The sequence below is a fragment of the Amblyomma maculatum genome, chromosome 10 (assembly GCF_055883805.1).
Source record: "Amblyomma maculatum isolate TAMU_Amacu chromosome 10, ASM5588380v1, whole genome shotgun sequence".
Classification (NCBI taxonomy): Eukaryota; Metazoa; Arthropoda; class Arachnida; order Ixodida; family Ixodidae; genus Amblyomma; species Amblyomma maculatum.
In genome coordinates this window covers 125862047-125885892 of record NC_139353.1, presented here as the reverse complement: position 1 = coordinate 125885892, position 23846 = coordinate 125862047, and the positions used below count along the sequence as shown (strand labels likewise).

The following is a 23846-nucleotide window of genomic DNA, read 5'->3' as shown; positions in this document are numbered from 1 at the left end:
CAAGTCAGCATCAGTTGCTGCTTCAGCAGCCTCGTACGCCCCCCAGTTTCCATGGCGGTACTGGGGAAGATGTCGACGACTGGATCGACCAGTTCGAGCGAGTGGCGCAATTTAATCAGTGGAACCCGGCTCAGAAGCTGCGCAATGTGTATTTCGCGCTTGAAGACTGTGCTAAAATGTGGTATGAGAATAGGGAGGCCAGTCTTCAAAACTGGGATTCCTTTCGCCAGCAGCTGCGGAAAACCTTTGCCAACCACGACCGCCGTGATCGCGCACGCCGCCTCCTAGAAGCTCGTGTGCAACTACCTAACGAAAGTGTGGCCATGTTCGCCGAGGACGTGACGCGTCTTTGCCGACGGGCTGATCCCGACATGACGGAATCAGCGAAGTTGCGCCACCTGATGCAGGGCGTAAAAGAACCCCTCTTTGCTGGTCTGGTTCGGAGTCCACCGCAAACCGCCGCGGACTTCACCAATGAAGCTACCCTCATTGAGCGAGCCCTGCAGCAAAGATACCGGCGCACGGAGTCTGCCTGTGGTCAGCCCTTCAGCAGTGCGCCACATTGAACAGGTCCACTGACGATCACTCTCTGCGTGAGCTGATCCGCGATGTAGTTCGCGAGGAGCTCCTCATGTTCAATCTTGGATCGCCTAACCCGACTGCCGTGGCTGTCACCGAAGCCGTGCGGGAAGAAATACGTCAGACATTGTCACCGGTTGAGTCACTGTCGGAGCCGCGTTCTATGAACTACGCAGCGGCTCTTCGTCGGCCTGCAGTGCCTCCTGCGCAACAGCTTCCTTTCGAAGCACAGCCGCCGCCCACTTTGCAGCCACCGTTCTACCAACCGTCCTACCAGCCGCCATCCCAGCAGAGCCTCGTCATGCAGCCGTCCGCTCCTCAGCCACTGTTCTACCAGCCGCCATCCCAGCAGAGCCCCGTCATGCAGCAACCGGTTCGGAAGGCAGACGTCTGGCGCACTCCTCGCCAACGGCCGCTGTGCTACCACTGCGGAGAACCCGGCCACTTGTACCGTCGTTGTCCATACCGGGAACTCGGTCTTCGGGGTTTTGCTCATGATTCCCCGCGTTCCCGGGTCGGCGAACGCCCTCCAGAAATCAAAGAATATCTGGCAACCCGGGCAACCTCTTCGAGCGACAGTACACAGTCTTCTCCCGTGCGCTACTCGTCACCCGGCCGCCGTGAGTTTAATCATGTGCCGAGGCGCCGGTCGCCAAGCCCACACCGGGGAAACTGAAGGCGGCGACCTCAGGGGGGCAGGTTGCTGACGAACGGAATCGATGTCCCGAAGACCCTCCCGTGACGACTCAGCCCGATGCTGTGACTACGATGCCTCCGCCGCCCCATGAACCCGAAACTCCCAGTCAACCTCAAGCCGATCACGTTGTTAGCGCCGACCTTTCCGTTCTCGTCGATGGACACCCAGTAACCGCTTTGGTAGATACCGGAGCAGACTTTTCAATAATAAGCAAGAATTTCGCAGATAGACTCTCCAAGGTTAAAACTGAATGGTTGGGGCCGCAAATTTGTACTGCTGGCGGTCACCTTATGACGCCGATCGGACGATGCACTGCCCGAGTAACCATCGCCGATTCAGCCTTTGTAGCCGTTTTTGTTATCCTGCCAACTGCTGCAAGGACCTCATACTCGGCATGGACTTTTTACGTGAGCATGGGACCATTATTATTGTTCCTCGCCGTACTGTCACGTTTTCGACGCCTGCAACGACGACCGCTGACTCCGAACGACGCCACGCACCTTTACGCATCGTTGACGCGGATGTATCTATGCCGCCACGTTCGTCTGCTCTTGTCACAGTCAGGTGCGACGACCAGTTCTGTGCTGCCGGAGTTGCCGAACAGAACACAGAGCTTCTGTTACATCATGGAGTCTGTGTTGCACGCGGTATAGTTCGTCTGACTAATGGTCTAGCTCACGTGCTTATTACGAACTTCGGGAACGAACGGCAACGCATCGCTAAAGGCACCACGGTAGCCTACTTTGAAGGTGTCGCAGAAGCTGCCCACGACTGTTTTGTTCTTGACACCAACACGTCTGCCAGCCAAACGCCCAACTTCGGCCCTGATGTGAATCCCGCTCTATCACCGGCAGAGAAGGACAGACTCGTCGGGCTACTCTGTCAGTTTCAAGACTGCTTCTCATCCGCCTCCGCGGTTAAACAGACGCCCTTGACCAAGCACCGCATAATAACCGACGACCGCACCCGACCAGTCCGACAGAACCCCTACCGAGTGTCACCGCGGGAACGCGAAGTCATTGCTCAACAGGTAGACGAGATGTTAAATGACGGTGTCATACAACCATCGAGAAGTCCCTGGGCTTCGCCTGTTGTCCTCGTTAAGAAGAAAGACGGAAGTTTGAGATTCTGTGTGGACTACCGTAAGCTCAATCAAGTCACAAAAAAAGACGTCTACCCGCTGCCACGCATTGATGACTCATTAGACCGGCTGCGCCATGCGCGCTACTTTTCATCGCTTGATCTTAAGAGCGGTTACTGGCAGATCGAAGTCGATGAACGTGATCGCGAGAAGACAGCGTTTGTCACGCCCGATGGACTTTATGAATTCAAAGTCCTACCTTTCGGATTGTGCTCCGCTCCAGCGACATTCCAGCGAATGATGGACGCAGTTTTATCTGGTCTTAAATGGCAGATGTGTCTAGTCTACCTGGACGATGTTGTGTTTTCACCAACGTTCGAGGAACACCTCCAACGTCTCTCCGTTGTGCTACGGGCTATCAGATCTGCCGGCCTCACGTTAAAACCACAAAAGTGTCAGTTTGGCTATGAAGAGCTCCTGTTCTTGGGCCACGTCGTCAGCCATCGAGGAGTTCGTCCCGATCCCGCTAAAACAACAGCCGTCACCAAATTCCCTACTCCATGTAACAAGAAGACAGTTCGCCGTTTCTTGGGCCTCTGCGCCTATTACCGCAGGTTTATTGAAAACTTTTCGCGCATTGCCGCTCCGTTGACACGTCTCACCCGGGATGATGTCACCTTCACCTGGACGGACGAAGAGCAAAAGGCATTCGACGAGTTACGGCACCGCTTGCAGACAACACCTGTGCTTGCCCATTTCGATGCGAATGCCGAGACTCTGGTCCACACAGATGCCAGCAACGTGGTTCTAGGCGCTGTACTCGTCCAGCGGCAAGACGGTGCCGAGCGAGTTATCACATACGCCAGCCGGACTTTGTCCCGTGCCGAATCGAACTATTCCACCACCGAAAAAGAATGTCTGGCTGTTGTATGGGCGGTGATGAAATTTCGACCCTATCTTTATGGCCGGCACTTTCGGGTTGTGAGTGACCATCACTCTTTGTGCTGGTTAACGAACTTGCGAGACCCCTCCGGACGCCTTGCACGATGGAGTTTACGGCTACAGGAGTTCGACATGACCATCGTGCATAAGTCTAGACGTCAGCACAACGACGCCGACTGCTTGTCCCGTTCACCTGTCGAGGCTGCGCGGGAAGACGAAGAACCAGACTTCCCCCTTATCGCAGCCGTCGACGCGCTCACTGTTTCGCAACAGCAGCGTGACGACCCGGCTCTCGCACCACTTATCAATTTTCTGGAAGCGCGCTCTACAGAAATTCCCCGTCTCTTCGCCAGAACGCATACCTCGTTTTGCATGCGAAACAATGTTTTATACAAGATCAACTTCGCTCCGACGGGAAGAGATTACCTCCTCGTCGTACCAGAGTCTCTTCGCGAAGAAATCTTACAGGCATGTCATGACGAGCCCACCGTGGGTCACCTGCGGTATGCTCGAACTGTGGCCCGAATTAAAAAGAGTTATTACTGGCCAAACCTTGCGGCCGCAGTACGACATTACGTGAGGACATGCCAGCGACGGAAAAAACCGCCTGTGAAACCGGCCGGTTTACTGCATCTTGTTCAAGTGCCAAGATACCCATTCGAACAAGTGGGCATGGATCTGTTGGGTCCTTTTCCAATTTTTGATTCGGGCAACAGGTGGATAATTGTCGCTACAGATTACCTCACGCGTTACGCTGAAACGAAGGCTCTCTAGCGCGGTACAGCAATCGAGGCAGCGAAATTTTCATCGAACGCATCGTCCTGAGGCACGGCGCCCCGACAGTTATAATAACGGACCGAGGCACTGCTTTCACTGCCAAGCTACTGAAATCTGTCATGCAACTAAGCGGCACTACCCATCGCAGGTCAACCGCCTACCATCCACAAAGTAATGGCTTAACAGAACGTCTGAACAAAACTCTCGACGACATGATGTCCATGTACGTGGATGTTGAACATCGGTCGTGGGATAACGTCCTGCCGTACGTCACGTTTGCGTACAACACTGCGCAGCAGGAAACAACGCAAATGACGCCGTTCTCCTTATTGTATGGCCGCGAAGTTTCGACAATGCTCGAAGCCATGTTGCCCCACGACGGCCGTGGCCTCGAAGTTGGCGCCGAGGAGTTCACTCAACGCGCAGAAGAAGCGCGACAGCTGGCGAGGGCACGATCCGGAAGCAGCAAGGTCGAGACGCCCAGCGTTACGATCACCGCCACCGTGTAGTGACTTGCGAACCGGGCGATAGAGTGTGGCTTTGGACTCCGATTCGACGTCGGGGACAATCCGAAAAACGTCTGAAGCAGTACTTTGGCCCATACAAAGTGCTCCGTCAGCTGAGCGACGTCACGTACGAAGTGCTTCCGGACGGCTTTTCTTCTACTCGTCGCCAGCAGAAATCCTAGGTTGTCCATGTCGTGCGCATGAAGCCGTACTTTTCGCGAGGAAATTAGCGCACCGCCTACCGCATGTTTCTTGCTTTATTTTTTTTATCTCTGCTTTCGAATTCATCAAGTTGACATTTATTTTTTTAGAGAGGGGGGTAATGTAGCGTGTGCAACAGCAGCCGCTAGGCGGCTGCTCATCGAGAGTCTCGTGCACGAACTCGAAGAAGTGCCTCGTGGCATTGGAGAAGAAGCTGGAGTTCGCTGCCGTCTCTCGGCGCTCCGACTCTGCTCTTCTGCGCCTGCTAGCTCAACCCCCCATTAAAACCCAACCTTCTGGTTACGGGCCTAAACGGCTACGTGACAATAGGAAAAGGCGACTCTCGATTTCCTTCTAGTTGGTCAGCCTGGCAATGGAAACTGGCAATGGGAGTAGACACAGGATCACCAGTATGTGTCATATAGCGTACCAAGTTTTTGATAAGGATTGCAAGCACTGGCGAAATTCGAACCCTTCACATCCAAACTTTCGTGCTACGCTGGAAGGCTGCTTGCATTAGGCGTGCTTGCATTCCACACTCATTGTACTAGACTGCACCGGACCAAGCCTGCGAGAGCGAGACCTGCTACCCTGCTGGACAGGACTGGAGTTCCGGTACTGCAAGTCAGTAAATGTAAAGTCAGTAATGTACCAGTGGCGGGAGAATTCCTCAGTCGCATGAACCCCTTATGAAGTAACTACGAGGATGTCTTCTCGGAGGAATCGGGCCTGATGAAGGGCCTCCAACATGCTTTGTGCTGAGGGATGGTGAGGTTAGGACGTTTTGTAAGGCGAGACAGCTTCCGCACGCGCTCCGCAAGAGAGTGGCAAGAGTTGGATCGGCTAGTGTCGCTTGGCATATTAACACCCAGAAAATATTGGGACTCGGGCAACCCTTATACTCCCAGTGCTTCAAAAGATGACCGTCCTGATTTGTGGAGAATTTAAGGCCACCTTGAATCAGGCTTGTGTGTTTGAGCAGTATCCCCTTCCGGTGATTGAAGACATGTTCGCATCGTTAAGCGGTGGCGAAAACTTTAGTACACTCGGCCTGAAATAAGCCTAGAACCAGGTGTCACTAGACGAAGCTTCACGCAAGCTGTAAGTAATACACACCAAGAGCTGCCGTTCGGCATTTCATCTGCTCGTACTACATTTCAAAGCAAGATGAATACCATTGCGTGCTTGCCTGGAGCGCAGGCATACTTAGATAAGGTGCTTTTGCGTGTAAAAGCTTCAGACAACGTAGCTTTGCTAAAAAGGGTGCTGCAGCTATTTCGGAGCACGTCGTAAAGCTGCGATGCGACAAATGCAATTCAGCCAGCTATCGGTTACTTATCTCGCACACCGTACATGATCGTCTTGGTCTTCACACGACGGAGAAGAATGTGGAAGCTATCATGAAAGCACCAAGCCCTCGTAACGTGACCAAGCTGCGTTCGTGTATCGGAATGCGAACATTTTAGGCAAGGTTTACGCCGAGCTTGTCAACCGTGCTTTCGCCATTATATCGGTTACTAGAAACGAATGCGCGATGGCCGAGGAACACCTCCAGGAAACATCGTTTGTCAAGGCCGACCAGTATCTCAAGGATGCCGAAGTGCCTGCCCCTTTTGACACGTTAAAGGCGCCGAAACTAGAGTACGACGCTTCCCCACACGCTATTGGCGCAGTACTGTTTCACACAGGAGGAATTGTCCACAGACCGATCGGATTCCGTTCAAGGACTCTCACGAAAGCCGAGCGCAATTACTCGATGAAGAAGCGTGAGGCTGTGACACTAGTTTTTGGGGTCACGAGATTCCGAGACTACCTTGGCCCATGACTTCACCTTGGTTACACACCACCGGCCTCTCCTCGAATTGCTAAGGGCCAACCACTCCACACCCTCTATGGCTGCAGCCCGCATTCAACTTTGGTCACTCTATCTCAGAGGATATAGTTAAGAACTCCAGTACACTCCCGGAAGGAACTGCTGCACTCGGTTGCCCTCCGCAGGCTTCCGCTGCAATCACCCCGTCATAGTATGGAGCGCCATTGCCGGGAGAACGTTTTAGTGCGTAGCGCTACTAGCCGCAATCACGGATTTCGCCCCGACGTCTGCCCGAAGCCGCTCACTCTCCCTCTCTTCATAAACTTGAAGCGGAGTAAAAGTAAGAGTCGCGCGGCTCAGAATTGCGGTGGCGGAGCGGCCGCATAGATACAACCAGTTAGAGAGTAAGACAGTGAGACAGGGGCATGTCAGTTGCAGACGTTGCGGCCGTCACTGGGCAGTGTTTCACGAGCGTGCATTACTCAGGAGTGAGCAGTCGTGTATCGGTCGCGCGTCCTAACTTAGACATCTCTCCCCTCGTATTAATCACCACTCAGCCTTGACGGACAGCAGACGTGCTGGCGAGGTGCTCCCTGACCTCGACTCTGAGCCGCTCGCTGCGTCGTGAAGCTGCTTGTTCTTTCCTCCGTGCTTTAACTACCGCTCACCTTCAAGCGCGTTTCCCTCTCTCTTTTTCTTCCCATATGATCCCACCCCAGACTTTTCGGCCGCAGAGCAGTGCATTGTAAAGTGGTACATGTGGTGTCGGTATCTTGAGTGCGACACGTGCGTTTGCCGCTGCTTGATAAGATATAATGATATCGCCAACATGTCTGTTCTGCGCAGGCTGCTGGGTGTGTATATATGCGTGTGTCATGTGCTGTACTGGGGGGAGCTTCTTTCTAACTGCCATATACAGCGCTGTGAATAAAGCCGTTTCTTCAAGCCTATGCCTACTGATTGTGGATGCAACAAACTGGCGACGAGGATGGGATGTAACACGAACTGAGGATGGCATCCACAGTCGGCAAGCTACCGAAGTTTGATCCTAACAGCGGAAACTTGGACATCTTCTTTGAGCGCTTCGAGTTGTACTTCACGGAGAATAAAGTAGCCGAAGAAAATAAGCTGCATCTGTTCCTCAGCTCCATAGGAGAAAAAGCGTATGTGACGCTCCGAAGTTTGCTTCTTCCAAAGTCACTCAGCAAATTAACTTACGAGGAAGTCTTATCGGCTCTGCATAAGCACTACACTCCGAAGGGGTCCGTGGTGAGTGAAAGAAATAATTTTAAACAAAGAAAGCAAGAACCTCATAAAAGTGTCGCGGAATTCGTGGTGAAGCACAAGCGGCAGCCTCATGCGACTTCGGCCGCTTCCTGGAATAAGCCCTTCGGGACCACCTAAATGCTGGCCTACACTCGGAAGCGATACGTTGCCGGCTGTTGCCATTACCGACACTGAGCTCACCTGGGACCGGGTTTGCAGCGTCGCTACGGCCATGGAAATGGCAGCGAGAGACACAGTGGCAATGAATTCGGAGACCAGTGGGGAGCACTCATCATGCGGCAGTGATATCTTCTGGCAGAGAAAGTCGTCGAAAGCCAGACCGGTCTCCGAAGAAGGGGCGCACAGGTTTCACGCATCCGACAAGCCAAACACGAAGGCTACGACTCAATGGACTACACCGAATTGCCATCAATGCGGTGCGCGGCACACACCTGTAAGTTGTCCGTTCTTGAAGAGTGTGTTTCAAATGTGAAAAGAAAGGCCATGTTGCTGAAATGTGAAAAAAAAAAACTAGAGTTGTGCATCAGCTAGAGCGGGAACCGTTGGACAGTGAACTTCTTACCATTTGCCACGCCAACAACCGTGCGGCCAGTCCTGCGTTTGCAGTCAGTGTACGGTTAAATGAAGAAAACGTACCCATGAAATTAGACACAGGAGCAGCGGTTTCCGTAATGTCGGAGGCAGAGTATGCGAAGCACTTTCCAAACAGTAAGCTAAGGTCAGAAGACGTCAAACTGGTTACGTACAGTGGCACGCTGGTTGATATCAGAGGGATAATAGATGTTCAAGTAATGTACTATGATCAGTGTTTTCGCTTGCCTCTAGCAATTGCTAGAGACGAAAGACGCCAGAATGCATACGTTGTTTGGCCGGAACTGGGTGATCAAAATCAAAATCCGGTGGAACGAAGTGATGCTTGCGCAATCGTTCAATCACAGACGAAAGAAATGCCCTTGATTACATTGAGAAATATCGCGAAGTGCCCACGCCTGGCTACGGAGCGATAAAAAGGTGCAAGACGAGCAATGTCGTTAAGGAGAACGAGACCCCTGTAATATGTGAGGCGCGATCAGTGCCGTATGCGCTGCGAGAACGGGTCGAATAGGAGTGGGCTAATTTGGAAAAAGCTGGGGTCATATATAAGGTGTGCCAGTGTGTTTGGGCGACACCGCTGGTGGTTGTTCCAACGAATACGATGAGGAGTTTTGGCTGTGTGGTGATTACCGAGTCACGGTAAATCCTGCAACTGAGGTTGCCCAGTACCCGCGCTCTCTCTACCACAGGACATTTTTGCAATGTTACAAAGCTGGTCAATTTTTTCTGTTTTGGATTTGTCTAAGGTGTACAAGAAGGTGCGCGTACAAGAAGAGAGTGAGAAGTTTGGGCTTAAACTGAACATTAAAAAGACAAAGATCATGGAGTCTTGCCCTATCAAGTCCTGGAGCATCAATGGACAAGAAGTGGAAGCTGTGACAGATTTTCTCTTCTTGGGCTCCAAGATTACCTCGGAAGGAGACTGCAGCCATGAAATTAGGAGACGCCTGCTTCTGGGAAAGAGAGCAATGGTTAGCCTTGACCGCCTAGCAAAGAGCAGAGACATTAGTCTGCCAACCAAGATCCGTATAACTCGTGCTATGGTCTTTCCAGTTGTGATATATGGTGCGAGAGTTGGACAATGAAGAAGGGTGACCGCCGGAGAATTGATGCGTTTGAATTGTGGTGCTGGCGGAGACTCTTGAGAGTTCCTCGGATTGCCAGAAGAACAAATCAGTCGATATTGTCGACCATAAACCCTGACTGCTCACTAGAGGGTCAAATTCTAAATTTAAAGCTCAGCTACGTTGGTCATCTGATGAGAAGAGAGGAGTCGCTGGAGAAAGATTTGATGTTGGGAAAGGTTGAGGGTCACCGGAGAAGGGGTAGGCAGCGAACGCGGTGGTTAGATTGCATCCTCGAGGCGCTGCAGATGAAGTTATGTAATATTAGGAAGATAGTGAGAGACCGGAAAGCGTGGCGTGATACGTTCCATTGAGTCATGAAGAGTCGGACACGATTGAACGACTGAACTGAACTGAAGGTGTACTTGCAGCAGGAGTTAGACGAGCGAGCGCAAGAACTGCTCCTGTCAATACACACCTCGGCCTGTACCGCTTCCGACGCTTGCCATACGGCGTAACCAGCGCACCAGGTGTGTTTCAAGCTGTTATTGACAACGTCCTACACGGGCTGACTGGCACAGCCTGCTACTTAGATGACATTCTCATAGCGGGGAGAGATCAAAAGCAGTTCCATGACCGATTGGAGCAGGTACTCATACGTCTAAGAGAACATGAAATAAGGGTCAACCCTGAGAAAATCTGTTCCAGCAACGAATACGACATCTGGGCCATGAAATTGACAGAGATGGATTACATCCCACAGGTGATAAAGTGGCAGCCATAAATACTGCACCTAAACCTGGAAACATGACCCAGCTAAAGGCCTTTTTGTGCTAGAATATTTTTACTCAAACTTTTTGCCTTATCTGGGTACAGTTCTCGAACCCCCTCATAACTTGCTGCGCAAAGACACTGCATGGCACTGGTCGCGCCAATGTGATTCTGCCTTCATGACCTGTAAAGAAATGCTGACTAACGAGCATGTTCTGGAGTTGTACGATGTCAAAAAAGAAATACAGCTAACATGTGACGCGTCCGAATATGGTCTTGGTGCTGTACTGTCGCACGTCGTGATTGGAAAAGATAAATCGATTGCATTTGCATCCCGGTCACTCACCTGCACAACACAATTATGGGCAAATTGAAAAAGAAGCTTTGAGCATTGTTTTTTGTATGAAATGGTTTTATAACTACTTCTATGGTTGAACATTCAAGGTGCTGACAGATGGTCAACCACTAACCATACTCTTCGACCCGAAAAGAAAAAGCAGTGCTGTGACAACTGCTAGGATGCACCATTGGTTTGTGTTGCTCGCGAACTACTGCTATAAAATAGCGCACAAGCTTGGTACGGAAATTGGCCATGCCGATGCCTTATCTAGACTTCCTTTGCCAGAAACGTCAGAACAGACTGAAGACCTTTATTTTTCTACACTTAACGAGCTACTTTTGACAGCAAAATACATTGAACTTGAAAGAACGTGCGATTGGCTGCTAACTATGATTCGCGACATGATATGGCATTGGTGACCAAAATCTGTTTCTCAGAACCTGCAGCCTTTCTGAGTTTAAGGTTTCGAACTTTCCTTTGAAGCGGGCTGCTTTAGTTGGACAAACAGATTAATCGTTCCGGAGCGTTTGCGCAGTGTTGTACTAACTTGCTGCATGACTAGCACTTTGGAATCACAATGATGAAAATGGTCCCAAGGTAAATGGTGTGGTGGCCAGGTATCGACGAATCACTGGAACAAACGGTGCGAACTTCCTGCATTTGTCAAATGGTTCAACCTGCAGCCCACCCAGTACCTTTGGCTCTCTGGAAAGTGTGCGAGCACCCTTGGGAAAGGGTTCATCTCGATTTCACCGAAAAGGAAGAAAATATGTTCCGTTTAGCAGTTGATGCATATAGCCAGTGGTTTGAAGTGAAGGTGTGTACAACGAAGACGGCCGTTAGGACCGTTGAAATTGTCTGATCCATGTTTGCTGCCCATGGTCTATCTGTCGAAGGTATAACTGATAATGGGCCGCAATTCCGTGCTGCTGAGATTGAAAACTTCCTGGAAGCAAATGGAGTAAAGCACATATTCACCCCTCCATACCACCTATAGTCGAATGGGTCGGCGGAGCTGGCTGCACCGACTGCAAAGACTATTCAAGCAGTTGCGGGTGGACAGAAAAAAGAGAACTACAAGAACCTCGCAGTACAGAATAGATAACTTCCTATTTTGTTACGAACACCGCCGCCCACCTTCACCGGAAAGACACCGGCTAAATTGTTATTATCAAGAAAGTTGCGAACCAGATCTTCCTTAATTGAAACCAAAATTGACAAGTGCAGTGAGAGAGAACAGCGAAAGGGTGAAACTGGCTGCAGATAAACGTAGAGCGAAACCGCGACCCTGTTGGACCCAGCCCACAAAATCAGTTGCCATCTGATAATGTACCCATTTCGTTGAGAAGGAGCAACCGGGAAAGGCGACCCACTGAGCGTTGGCGCTATCACCGGAGGAAGTGTTGTGCCGGTATCGTGGGTGCGACAAGTGCGTTTGCCGCTGTGTGGAAAGATATAATGATATCACCATCATGTCTGTTCTGCGCATGTGTCAGGCTGCTGGGTGTGTATATATGCTTGTGTTCATGTGCTGTACTGGGGGGAGTTTATATCTTCAGTACGCAGCGCTGTGAATTAAGCCGGTTCTTCAAGCCTACGCCTACTGGTTGTGGACGCAACCGTACATTGTGCCGGTTTTCGTTCATTTCTGATGATGTTGTAAAGAAAGCTAAGGACGCGGCCGCGCCGTGCGTTTTCTTCGCGTCGCAATGGGTGAAGCCGGGCTGTCAGGCACTGCGGCACAAGTTCGTCGTGCTTGACGTGCTTACATACAACAGTTAAGCAATTCTACGCACCTATGAATAATTTGCCAATGCAGCCAGCGGCTTCACCAGCAAGCTGGCTCCAAACGTTTGAGAAGTGAACGCGCATCTATGGGGATATTGCCGTACCGATTGAAGGCAAAATGATGCTTGTGGTAATCGACTCGCACACAAAAGGGATAGAAGCACTTTCTCTGAAGGAAGCTACCACGACAGCTGCAATCCGCTGCTTCCGCGACATGTCCAGCCTATTTGACGTGCCAAGAACGATTGTTTCGATAACGGAACACAACTCGCTAGTCGTGAATTGCAAGATTTGTCGAGCACATGTCCCACGTTAGGACCGCCTCCTTCCACCCGAAATTTATTGGGGCTGTCGAAAGAGCTGTCCGACCGGTGAACGATGATTTCAAGAAGTTGGAAGGCAGGCAAACTGGAGCACAGACTTATGCGCCTACTGCTCAATTACATAAGGACGCCTCAGAACAGAGGGAAGTGGCCATCAGAAATGCTTCCGCCATACCAGATTAGATCGCGCCTAGATACGTGTTTTCCGAAGGGTATGAAGACGCACCTCTTGATAGCCTGGAGTGGCTGCCCTACTAAAATGTTTTATGCACCTTAGCAACTTTGGGACAGAAGACAAATTGATATCAGGACATGTGACATCTACTTCTGGGACCAGAGTTGTTATAGTAGAAACGCCTGGAAGAATTGTTCGACGGCCCGTTGACCAGGTACGTCTTCGGTCTACAAAAACGCAGTTATCCGACACTTCGAAAGTCGCGCGCATGGACGGCGCTACATTCAGGCGAGAGGAATATGCATCACGGCTCGATATGGCAGTGGAAGAGTTCGCTTTCCAGCCTGCATTTGGGAATCATCATGCTGACAGAGCCTTCCCGGCACTTCCGTTATCCGGGGCAATAGTGCCATGTGAACACGCTGAAGTCCTACGGTGCTCGACCAGGACGAGGAAACGAGTTGATCGATTTTAGGAGGACGAAGTACGGTATCAGCCGCTCTGTCGTAGTGCGGGCTACACACTGCGCAAGCGTGAAGTTTTCTTTCTACTTCGGCATTTCCCCTCTCTATTTACTCTCTCTCCTGGAATATTTATAAGTACCCTCTATTGCAATAAACGCCAGCGTTTTGCCTGCTTCGCTTCCCGGCGTGTGCTTTCATTCCGTTCCTACCGTGGCCTATCGCGCGGCTATATTACATGGGCTTAACCTCAAAGAGACTCCAACTAAGAGCAAAGCCACAATGGCTGTCTGAGATACCTAAGGGTTCACTGACATGGCATATTACATAAAAGCCATTCATTTAGCGTTCTTCAAAACGTGGTCGCCGCAGCAGGTATTAAACCACCATCTTCAGGTTCAGTCTAGGTGAACCATCATGCCGAACAGTCGGCTCCAATTGCGGAACACGACAGACATGGCAAAAGAACATTGAGAGAAGAGGAAGGGAGCGTAGTTAAACTGCTAATTTGAATAGAACAAAGCGAGTATGACAAGTATAGACCCTTTACAGCGCGAGCGCATGGGCGCTGCCATATTTGATCATGTGACCCTTCCGCCATCGCTGGCCTCGGGCCTTCTGGTTTGACGGCTTTCGGCGCGCTAGTACTCGGCTGCACGGTGCGGCGTACCCGCTATCGCTGGGAACAACGAGATTGTAGACAGCCGAAAAACTTCCTGTGAATGCTCATAGTGTGTGTGTAGGTGCTAAAAAATGTTTAATTTAACCACGTATTTCATTTATTGCATCCTCCTAACTATCTGCATTGGCTAGAACGTTTCGACAAACCGTCAGCCGTCGGCTCATTTTTTTTTTTAATTTTTTTTTCCAATTCCCTCTCTTGCGCTCTCAGTGGAAAACATTTTCTGTAAAACTGAATAGATTACAAACTGATTGTCCCCTGAAGCCTTTTTTTTTTCTTATTCTCTTGCGCAGAGGGCGAACGCATGTTCAGACCGTGCTGGCTGAGACACATTATTAATGTTCACCATTTAACACTGTGCACAATATTTACTGCTCAATATAGACGCGCGTGTAATCCCCGACAATTGATAAGGTATAATTTTACCTCATGTAAACGTCCTGGCTTCAAAAGACTATTACGCTGCTTGATGGCCGCATCAGGCGCTCAGTGGCAATCACCTGCGCTCGGGCGAAAGTGACTGGAAACTGCATCGGAATTCAGTACCCACTGTATAGGCAGCCCAAGCACGTGGGGATATAAAAACTCTTATTATGGCAAATTTTATCATTGGTCCGTGCATTAGTTTCATAAAAAACAGCAGTAATTACAATTGCAGCAGTGCTTGTCTAATTAAAGTTTGGTTTGGTTTGTGGGGTTTAACATCCCAAAGCGACTGAAGCTATGAGTGGAGGATGCGGAAATTCCCACCCCCTGAGGTTCTTTAACGTGTACTGATATCACACAGCACACGGGCGCCTGGGTTTTCGGCTCCAGCGAAAAGCAGCCGCCGAGGCCGGGATTCGATACCGCATATATCTTGGGAACAGTACCAAATTCACTGACATGCCCACACTGACTTTCCTTCTCTGCACAATCAATTCTTATAAATGCATATACATTAATAGCCACGTCAAGGTACTCCTTAACGCCATGCGAAAATAACGCGGCATCAATGGCGCAATATACAACTGCTCAGAAAACGTCAGGGTCGTTCTCACATTCCCATGGCTACTGCCGGTACTAAAATGAGCTGGTGCGTGAGGTATAGCCTTTCTTCACAATGCACAAGCTCTTTATTTTTCCAGAACGGAACATGAACTCGTGATACACCTCCGAGAAAAACGGCGGCCTAGCTAGGCCATGATGTGCACCTTGTGTAGAAAACACAGTCCGTTATTCCGCAGTAAACAACAGGGTCATTAGCTCTACCTCCTCGCACAATACTTATACAATAAAGATGACATCTGCATCAAAGCAGCAGTGTTTAAAAGTCTGCCGGCATTCTTACACAAGACGCACAGCGCAGCAGTCCGCACTGCGCGTCGCCTTTCTTCACAATGCACAAGCGCTTTATTTTTCCAGAACGGAACATGAACTCGTGATACACCTCCGAGAAAAACGGCGGCCTAGCTAGGCCATGATGTGCACCTTGTGTCGAAAACACAGTCTGTTATTCCGCAGTAAACAACAGGGTCATTAGCTCTACTTCCTCGCACAATACTTATACAATAAAGATGACATCTACATCAAAGCAGCAGTGTTTAAAAGTCTGCCGGCATTCTTACACAAGACGCACAGCGCAGCAGTCCGCACTGCGCATCGATACGTTCCGAAGGCCAGCAATGACGGCCGTCCTAGTGGTGCCACCTGCTAGGGATGAGTGGAACTACTCTCTCTAAACGGTCTATAAATCCATGGAGACAACCAGCAATGAGAATTATGGTTATATGTTATTAATTCAAAGGCACACGAGTTAAAGGCTGTGACCGATGTGCATTGCAGGCGGAATTCCTAAAGAGGTCTTCTAGCGATGAACATTGCGGCAATTAGAAACTGCTAAACATTAGAACTCGCAAATAGTAGTCATTAAGCATCTAATTCAGACAGACACACCAGTATATCTGCCTGTACGATCGTCGACGACAGCTTTAACCTGCTGACTCTATTAATTCTAATATATTTTAATGGGGACTGTGTGGAGTAGAAGGTTGTTCGTTATTCCATGACGTTGGGGAGAACTTTTAAAACAACAATAACATGAATTTTAATTCTCCAAACTGCACTCACTATGGACACTGTTCGGAGAGCGTCTCCATGAACTACCGCTCCGCACTGCTCCGTAAAAGCTAAGTCTCTGTTACACTTGAAGGGAGCACGCGCACGAGCGTCCCTCTCTCGCGCCACCCACCGACACACAACACTCGCGCATACAGCCATACCTCCTGGGTAAGAATGGGCGATTCCAGTCCGTATACGTCCCTCCCCTGGAATCAGTGGGGTGGCCCAGATGTCGTGCCGTGAAGACCGCGGAGGCGGCACCCGTAATATTCAACATCCTCCCCGCCGAATGAGCGCTAGCTCATTAATTTCTGGTTTCCAACGGCTACAAAAAGTACCACCTGGTAAACGCATCATACAGGATAGCTTTCGTCCAACTGGCCCAGGAAACTCCTCCGTGATGCGAACATTTCTGCGCCTGTTGGATTTCGAATGCACAGAGCAGGCCCTCATGTCGATCCTTTTTCTGATCACAGTTGCGAACAAAGCGTCGCATTCAAGCTGTGACTCGCTGTAGGCGATTAAGATTTCTGAAGCGCGTAATTTCTATCACCTGCAGAGGTGCTTGTTCTGCAACATGGCTGACCGCTAGCCTTTTACTTTTCCTTTCATCGTTGGCTCTCGGTCGAAATATCAGCCGTCGTGTTAGGTAAGGTTGTTGGTGACCTCTCAAGCCATTTGGGTCCTTTCCACCATTTTTCACTCACACCTTGCAACAGGGGCCCATCCCAGTCTAAACCAAGTTCCCAAAGCTCTTGAAACAGCATTTTTGCTGTGATCGTCACTGGTCTCAGCATACCGAGTGGATCGAAGGTTCTCGCTGAGGCTTGGAGCACGAAGCGTTTAGTGTTCCTGTTGACAGTAAGAAGCTCCAGCGCCGTTTTCAGGGAATACTTCAGCTCGTCGTTTCCTTGGTCCCACTCGAGCCCCAACACTCTTGCCATGGCTGAAGTCGTCGTCGCAGTGTCAGCGCAGGCATTTCCAACGCCGTCAGCATCGAACCGTTGTTGCAGGAGTTCGTTGTTAGAACTCCACTTTCGCAGTTTCATTCCTGCTGAGCTCATTATTTGCTTTGTCTCCTCATAAATTTTCGTCGCCTCTTCCGTGTTGCTGACTCCGGTTATCAAATCGTCGACGTACAGCCAGCTGCCTAAGATCTGTGCGGAGTGAGAGAGGTCCTCAGAGACGTTAGCCAGATGATGTCGTATGGTGGCAGCCAACATAAAGGGACTACTTGTGGCGCCAAAAGGCACTCTTGTCATGCGCCAGACCTCTATACCACCCTCTGATGAGCCCTCACATGACGCAGATGAATACCAGAGGAATCGCAGTGCGTCGCCGTCCTCACTTTTTATGCCAATCTGAAGAAAGGCCTTCTCAATGTCGGCGGTCAATGCAATTTTGTGGCATCGAAAATTCATAATAAGCCGCAGCAGGTCGGCGTTTAGATTCAGGCCGGTGCTGAGGGCATCCTTAAGTGACAAGCAGCCTTGTGCTTTCGAAGATGCATCGAACACTATGCGAACTTTGGTGGTAGAGCTGTCTGAACGGAAAACAGCACGACGAGGCATATAATACACTCGAGACGAGGTGCTGTCGATTTCGTCGGTTGGAACCTTTTCAGCAAAACCTTTATCTAGGTAGTCACGGATGGTTGCATCATAGACCATTAGTCTGCTCTTGCAGAGTTTCAGACGCGGCTTCAACCAGGCCAGGCGTTCTCTTGCTACAACTTCGTTGCTGGCTAGCCCTCGGTCAAGTGCCTTCCACGGGAAGCTCGCCTCGTATCGCCCATCGGTCAAAGTCAGAGAACGAGTAAAGTCTTCTCTCACCTGCTGCTCCTCGCTTCCAAGTAGACAGCTGCTTGAGAAGATACCGAGGCTCTCCAGCTCCAAGAACGCTCGAAGTTCGTCTGACAGGTTGGCGTGCTTGTCACAGACGCTGGTGCGCAAAACGGCAATGGTAGAACACGACACACCTGAAGCAGACAGTGGTATCGGCCCTTGCAAGGTCCAGCCGAAGTCAGTCTTGAGCGCAACCAAGGCCCCTTGCACTTTCCTTACTTTTGCGTGCACAAACGTCCAATAATAATCACAGCCGATTAGAATTTCGATGCCTTGTGTGAATAGGCGAGTTGGTGAGATGGTGACATCCGCTAATTTCAACTCGGCTACCTGACTCATCTCAACGTTTTCTGGAAGCAGCAGTTGGTCGGAGCAGATTTCTTCAATTTCGAGGGCTTCGACGCTGTGCTCCTTGCGGTCGTACTGGCTTCGTAGCCGGAGCTTCACTCGGCGTCGTTTTTTCTTTATAACGTTGGTCGAGCCCCCGAAAGGGTAAATGGTCACTTCCTCTTCACCGATCACCTCAAGATCCAGTATTCGCGAGAGCTTCTCTGTTATAAACGATCGTTGACTGCCTCCGTCAAACAGACAGCGAACGAGGCGTTTTCTTTTCGGTCCGTTTACCCACACCTGCGCCGTCTGTAGCAGCACGGCATTTTTATTGCTGTTGCTAAGAGACGCTGCTGAGTGCAACCCAGTAGCGGTCTCGCCCTCGGCGTTCGGTGCCGGCGGATCACAAAGCGAGGTGATGTGTCGTCGGCCACACTTCGCGCAACGTAGTGTCCAATTCTTACACCCTTTCGTCATGTGTCCTTTCTTCGCGCATCGGTAGCACCTCCCTTCCTTTCGCAGTTTTCTTTTCTTCTCATCAGTTGATATCGGAGCATCGCAATCTGCCACCTCATGCCTCTCTGAAGCGCAGAAAGGGCATCTTTCCTTGGTCAATTTGGCACCCACCTGGAGGCTGGCCGCTGAGCCCTGGCCGTAGACGCTGTTGGGACGCCGTTCACTGGCGCGGTCCGATCGCGTTTGCTGAGGAGTGTTCGTGATTTCTCCGTACACCTTTTCCCTGCTCTCCACTTCCAGGCGAACTGATTGCAGAATGGCTTGGAGACTCGAACTGTCGAGCACGTCCTTGTTTGCACTGTGGGCCTTATGGTACTCAACAGCCCATTCGGCCGGCAATACCCGAAGCAAAGCCGCGCACAGCATCGCACCATAGCTGTCCGATTTGACACCTAATGTTTCAAGCCCTGCGATGTTTCGCTGAACATGATCGTGGAGGCGTCGCAACGCGTTCAAGTCACTGAGAGCTCTAACCTGGGGAAGGTTTAACAGCTGCGTAAGGTGTTCTTGCACGAGCACGTCCTGACGCCCGAAACGCTCTTGGAGTGTCTTTACAGCGTAGTCGTAATTCTTCTCCGTCGCTTGGACACCGGTCAAAGCGGCCGCCGCCTTTTCTGTCAACGCTGTCCGCAGGTACAAGAACTTTTCTATGTTGGTCAAGCCGTTATTCTCGTGGACTGCTTGCCGGAATTGTTGCCAGAACGGTTGCCAGTCGAGCTTGTTGCCGCTGAATTTCTGAAGCTCCAGCTTAGGCAATCTCAGTTGTCCCGAGCGGGCAGCAGATGATCCGGACGCGGTTTTTTCTGAATTCAATGCGCTTGTTGCACCGTTATAATGTGTTTCACTGAAACGCCGAAGCTTTGTCTGCATTCGTGTCATGAGTGCTTGGCACTGACGAACGCCTTTATATTCTTCCGCGAGCCCTTCGTCACGCACATGCGGCTCAATCAAGGCATCTAGCTGTTTCAAATCTCTCGAAACAATGTCCAACCCATCTGGTATTTCCGCGAGGAGGTTTCTGTTGCTGGGGGCCGAAGTCATCAGCCGTCGTTAGTCGCTCAAGCTCCTCGTTGAGTTTCGGCACGCGCAACTTCTCGCTTGGTTTGGAGACGCTCCATCGCTGTCGTCCGTTGCAGTTGGAACGCTGGTTTCAAGTTGCCGTTGTTCTTCGCTTACTCCCGGGTTTCGGCACCAAAAAATATGTTCGTTATTCCATGACGTTCGGGAGAACTTTTAAAACAACAACAACATGAATTTTAATTCTTCAAACTGCACTCACTATGGACACTGTTCGGAGAGCGTCTCCATGAACTACCGCACCGCACTGCTCCGTAAACGCCGAGTCTCTGTTACACTTGAAGGGAGCACGCGCACGAGCGTCCCTCTCTCGCGCCACCCACCGACACACAACACATGCGCATACAGCCGTACCTCCTGGGTAAGAATGGGCGATTCCAGTCCGTATACGTCCCTCCCCTGGAGTCAGTGGGGTGGCCCAGATGTCGTGCAGTGAAGACCGCGGAGGCGGCACCCGTAATATTCAACAAAGGTAACCGCATGAACACTATCCTTAGTGCGCTGCAACTGTGCACAAGGAATGGGCGTAAGCATTTCACGCCGCCATATTGTCATTTATAATTTTTTCGCCTAAATATGTAATACTTTGGCGTATTGCTCTACGTTGATGGTGTCTGAGTCCCGACCCCTTTCACTTGACTCCAGCACTTTCAACATAAACCCAGGTTTTCTTTCTTGCACATTGTGTTTTGGGGGAACTGTACCTGAGATGATTATATGAGATGCAGATCACATTCTGGAGGAAAACTATTCTATTGTGTAAGCGTGTCGTAGCTTTGTTCAATGGCGTGTAATGTGTCCAATATACCAAGACTGTGGCATAATCTTCGTTATTGCCAAATATTCGCATTTATAATGGAACCAAAATATATTTTTATGGCAATATATATTTCTTTTAATGTCTAGCTCTACTCTACTTGGAGCATCAATAGTGCGTACATGAAATGGAATACTCTGTGAGAGGTTTTCTTGCCTGCGATTCGGTTATTATATATTTTGGCTGCCCAAATATCACAATCGTCTCCGCAACGTTGACGAAGACTAGCTACTTTTGTACCGACTCCACACTCTCTACAGAGGCGCTTGGGTGTTGTTTGATATATGTTTCCAAGGGTATGAATGTTCGCACGAGGAGAATCGTGTATGTACAAAGGATACATAGTTCGGTTTGTTTGAAAACTGGCCGTGGGTTCGCCATAATTGTCTGCTTTTCTTTCAGACCTCACCAGCTGGGGAGTCCCTTACGACTTCGGACATGGGGACTATACGGCCTCCTTTGGGACTGGCGCATTGGTACTTGCTATTTCCCAAAACAATGTGAATAAAGTTAGCACATGTTCAGTCCATGGCCTAGGCATTCGGCGTAGGCGAACGGAGAGGCCACCCACCCTCACCACATCGGAAAACTTTGCTTTCCAGGGCAAAGAATCGTATGTTTGCTTACATACAATAGTTCTTGTCTATTTTAGGTAATACGGTTCCCTTAACGTTAGCGTTACGATACTTTTTTTTTTCTATTCTGCAGTGTGATGCAGTGGTGGACTTGTCGGGGGGTGATCAGCCAGGAGCCCGTTAGAATTGGTTCAGTGGCCACTACAACTGTGTGAGCCTGGTGTTATATTCTCCCACAAGTGAAAAACGGTCAAGACTTGGTATATATGTCAAGAAATGTGTTTTCATCTAGCCTAGCTTCAGTCAAATTAAGCAACAAAATAATTTATTGAGGCAAGTGTTATTTTCGAATTTTCATCGTGTGCATAGTGATGACATCTTACCTTGCAGGTATTTCGTGAATTCCTTTTGCATATAAGCTTTAAGCCTCTTGCAGAAATTACAATGCGGACAATGTTCATGAACCGGAGGAGAGTGCTGGGAATGGGAATGTCATCTGGTGAGAAAATTATGGTCAGATGTGATTTCTGAAGCTTGGTTCGGAATTTCAGGAGGATGTGACCGCTGGAACTTTTGGTTGTTTTACATCCTAGACCAAAGAACTTTATATTGGTGCCTTACCTGTGCGAGACGCAGGACATGGTCAGGCACCGGCCCTTAGTCTGGCGGCCTCGTGGAAGCAGGAAAATGGTGACGCAGAAGATAGCACCGCAAAATAGTGCGATGCAAACCACCTTTGGATCAAGCGGCCACTTCCACTCAGTGCGACGGGGCAGCCTGGATGAGGTCGACGGCTGCAAAAATGAGAACGCATCCTCAGAGGCAAGAGATGTGAACTGTAAGCCGTGGTTACGCCAGATTCCTGCGGACGGCAAATTTGGTAAAAATAATTATTGGACAGGATAGAAAAGGTACTGCATCTATCGCACTTGCCCCATGGACACCTGACCTACGCTGCAGGGGAAGCGAAGAGGGTGGGAGTGAAAGCAGAAACAGAGAAGGAGGTGCTATAGTGGAGGGATGCGGAAATAAGTTTGACCACCTGGGGATCTTACCATGAGGCGAAACGAAGTGGCGTCCGTGTGCTGTGCGATGTCAGCGCACGTTAAAGATCCCCAGGTGATCGAAATTACTCCGTAGCCCTCCACTACGGCTCCCCTTTCTCTCTTTCCACTTTCACTTCCACCTTCCTCCCTTCCCTTACGGCGCGGTTCAGGTGTCCACAGAGCAAGTGTGACAGATACTGCGCCTTTCTCTTCCTGTGAACCAACTAACCAATCTGATATCGCACAACACAAGGATGCCTCTCCGCTCCACCTATAACGAAACGCAGCCGCCAGCGATCCTGTCTGAATCCGAGCACTCCGGAACAGAAGTCGGCCATCTTAACCACTGCGCTATTGCGCCGGGTAATATCTGGTAGCATATTCGCATCATTTTTTTTAATTCTACGATGTCCTTTTTTTAGAGCTCACCTCCTTGGCGCCTGTTCCTGCGTTTCGCGACATCATTGTTTGCGTTCTTTTGTAACCAGCTCCGTAATTAAATTGTCTGAATGGAATAAGATAAATTTATAAACCTTGTCTCCACCGGAAATCGTACTTCTGAGATCCCCGGTAGAGATGTGCATTTCACGAGCCAGCCCGGGCTCGTGAAACGCACATCATAATTCTGCTAGTCTACAGTTATGATTATAGTAGCGATGCCAATGACTCCTTCAGCTGTCCACAAAAATAGGTGCACCAGACAATACGCCTTTCCTTCCCTGCGAATTTCTGTGGACACCTACACAACCTAGCAACAGTCGCACGCTGACTGTCTGCTGGTTTGTAGGAAAGAACAGTCACAGTATGTGTACCCCGCCCCTCACCCCGACCTCGACCGGGCGCAAGCCACGACACTCAGACGCCTACAAACAAAGGCCATTCTTAGCCCCTACCGACTATCGTTAATTACAAACGGAGAATTCAACCCTGCATGCCGGCACTGCGGTGACGGGACGCAGGCCACTCAAGACCATATACTGTGGGAATGCGCCAGCAATCCCCCTCCAAAGACACTCTTGCCAGCTCCCTCAGCGGAGGAATGGGACAAGCTGTTGGCCAGCCCAAGGAAAACTACGCAACTGGCCCTCGTCACGCGAGCTCAAGAGGTCGCTCCCGACTGGAGGCCACCCTAGACTCGCCCCAGCCCGAAATAATTCCTTTCATTTCGTGGCAATAAAAGTTGTTACCACCTGTCAAATTTTAGGGCGAAAGCCTTTTTTTCGCTCAAGGTCAAAATCTCGTGTGCGCGAGATCTGTTAGCGACATTCTGCGAGATGTGTTCTTGCCTAGCGTTGCTGCCATTAGCGATCCCGCACTTGAACGTGCGCCATGGAGCGTCACGCGACAGGAGCGATGGTGTACAGTCTTTGCCAAAAGTAACCAGTCTGCTGGGTCTGCTTCTCGGCCGTATGACAGTAAATACACACCATAACCGAAAGCTTTAAATCTCTGCAAAGTAA

The 23846-nt window shown here is 50.2% G+C and overlaps 1 protein-coding gene across 1 annotated transcript in view; it reads right to left on the bottom strand.

Moving 5' to 3' along the window:
* The window catches only part of LOC146177413 (neprilysin-2-like), a 65291-nt gene extending 42443 nt beyond the window's left edge, over positions 1 to 22848 (bottom strand). Inside the window, exons 1-2 of the mRNA XM_084581554.1 lie at positions 22816 to 22848; positions 21962 to 22134 (exon numbers count right to left, since the gene is read on the bottom strand). Coding sequence (XP_084437680.1) covers positions 21962 to 22134; positions 22816 to 22848 — 206 coding nt within the window. The remainder of the gene's footprint in view (positions 1 to 21961; positions 22135 to 22815) is intronic.
* Between the last annotated feature and the right edge of the window lie 998 nt (positions 22849 to 23846).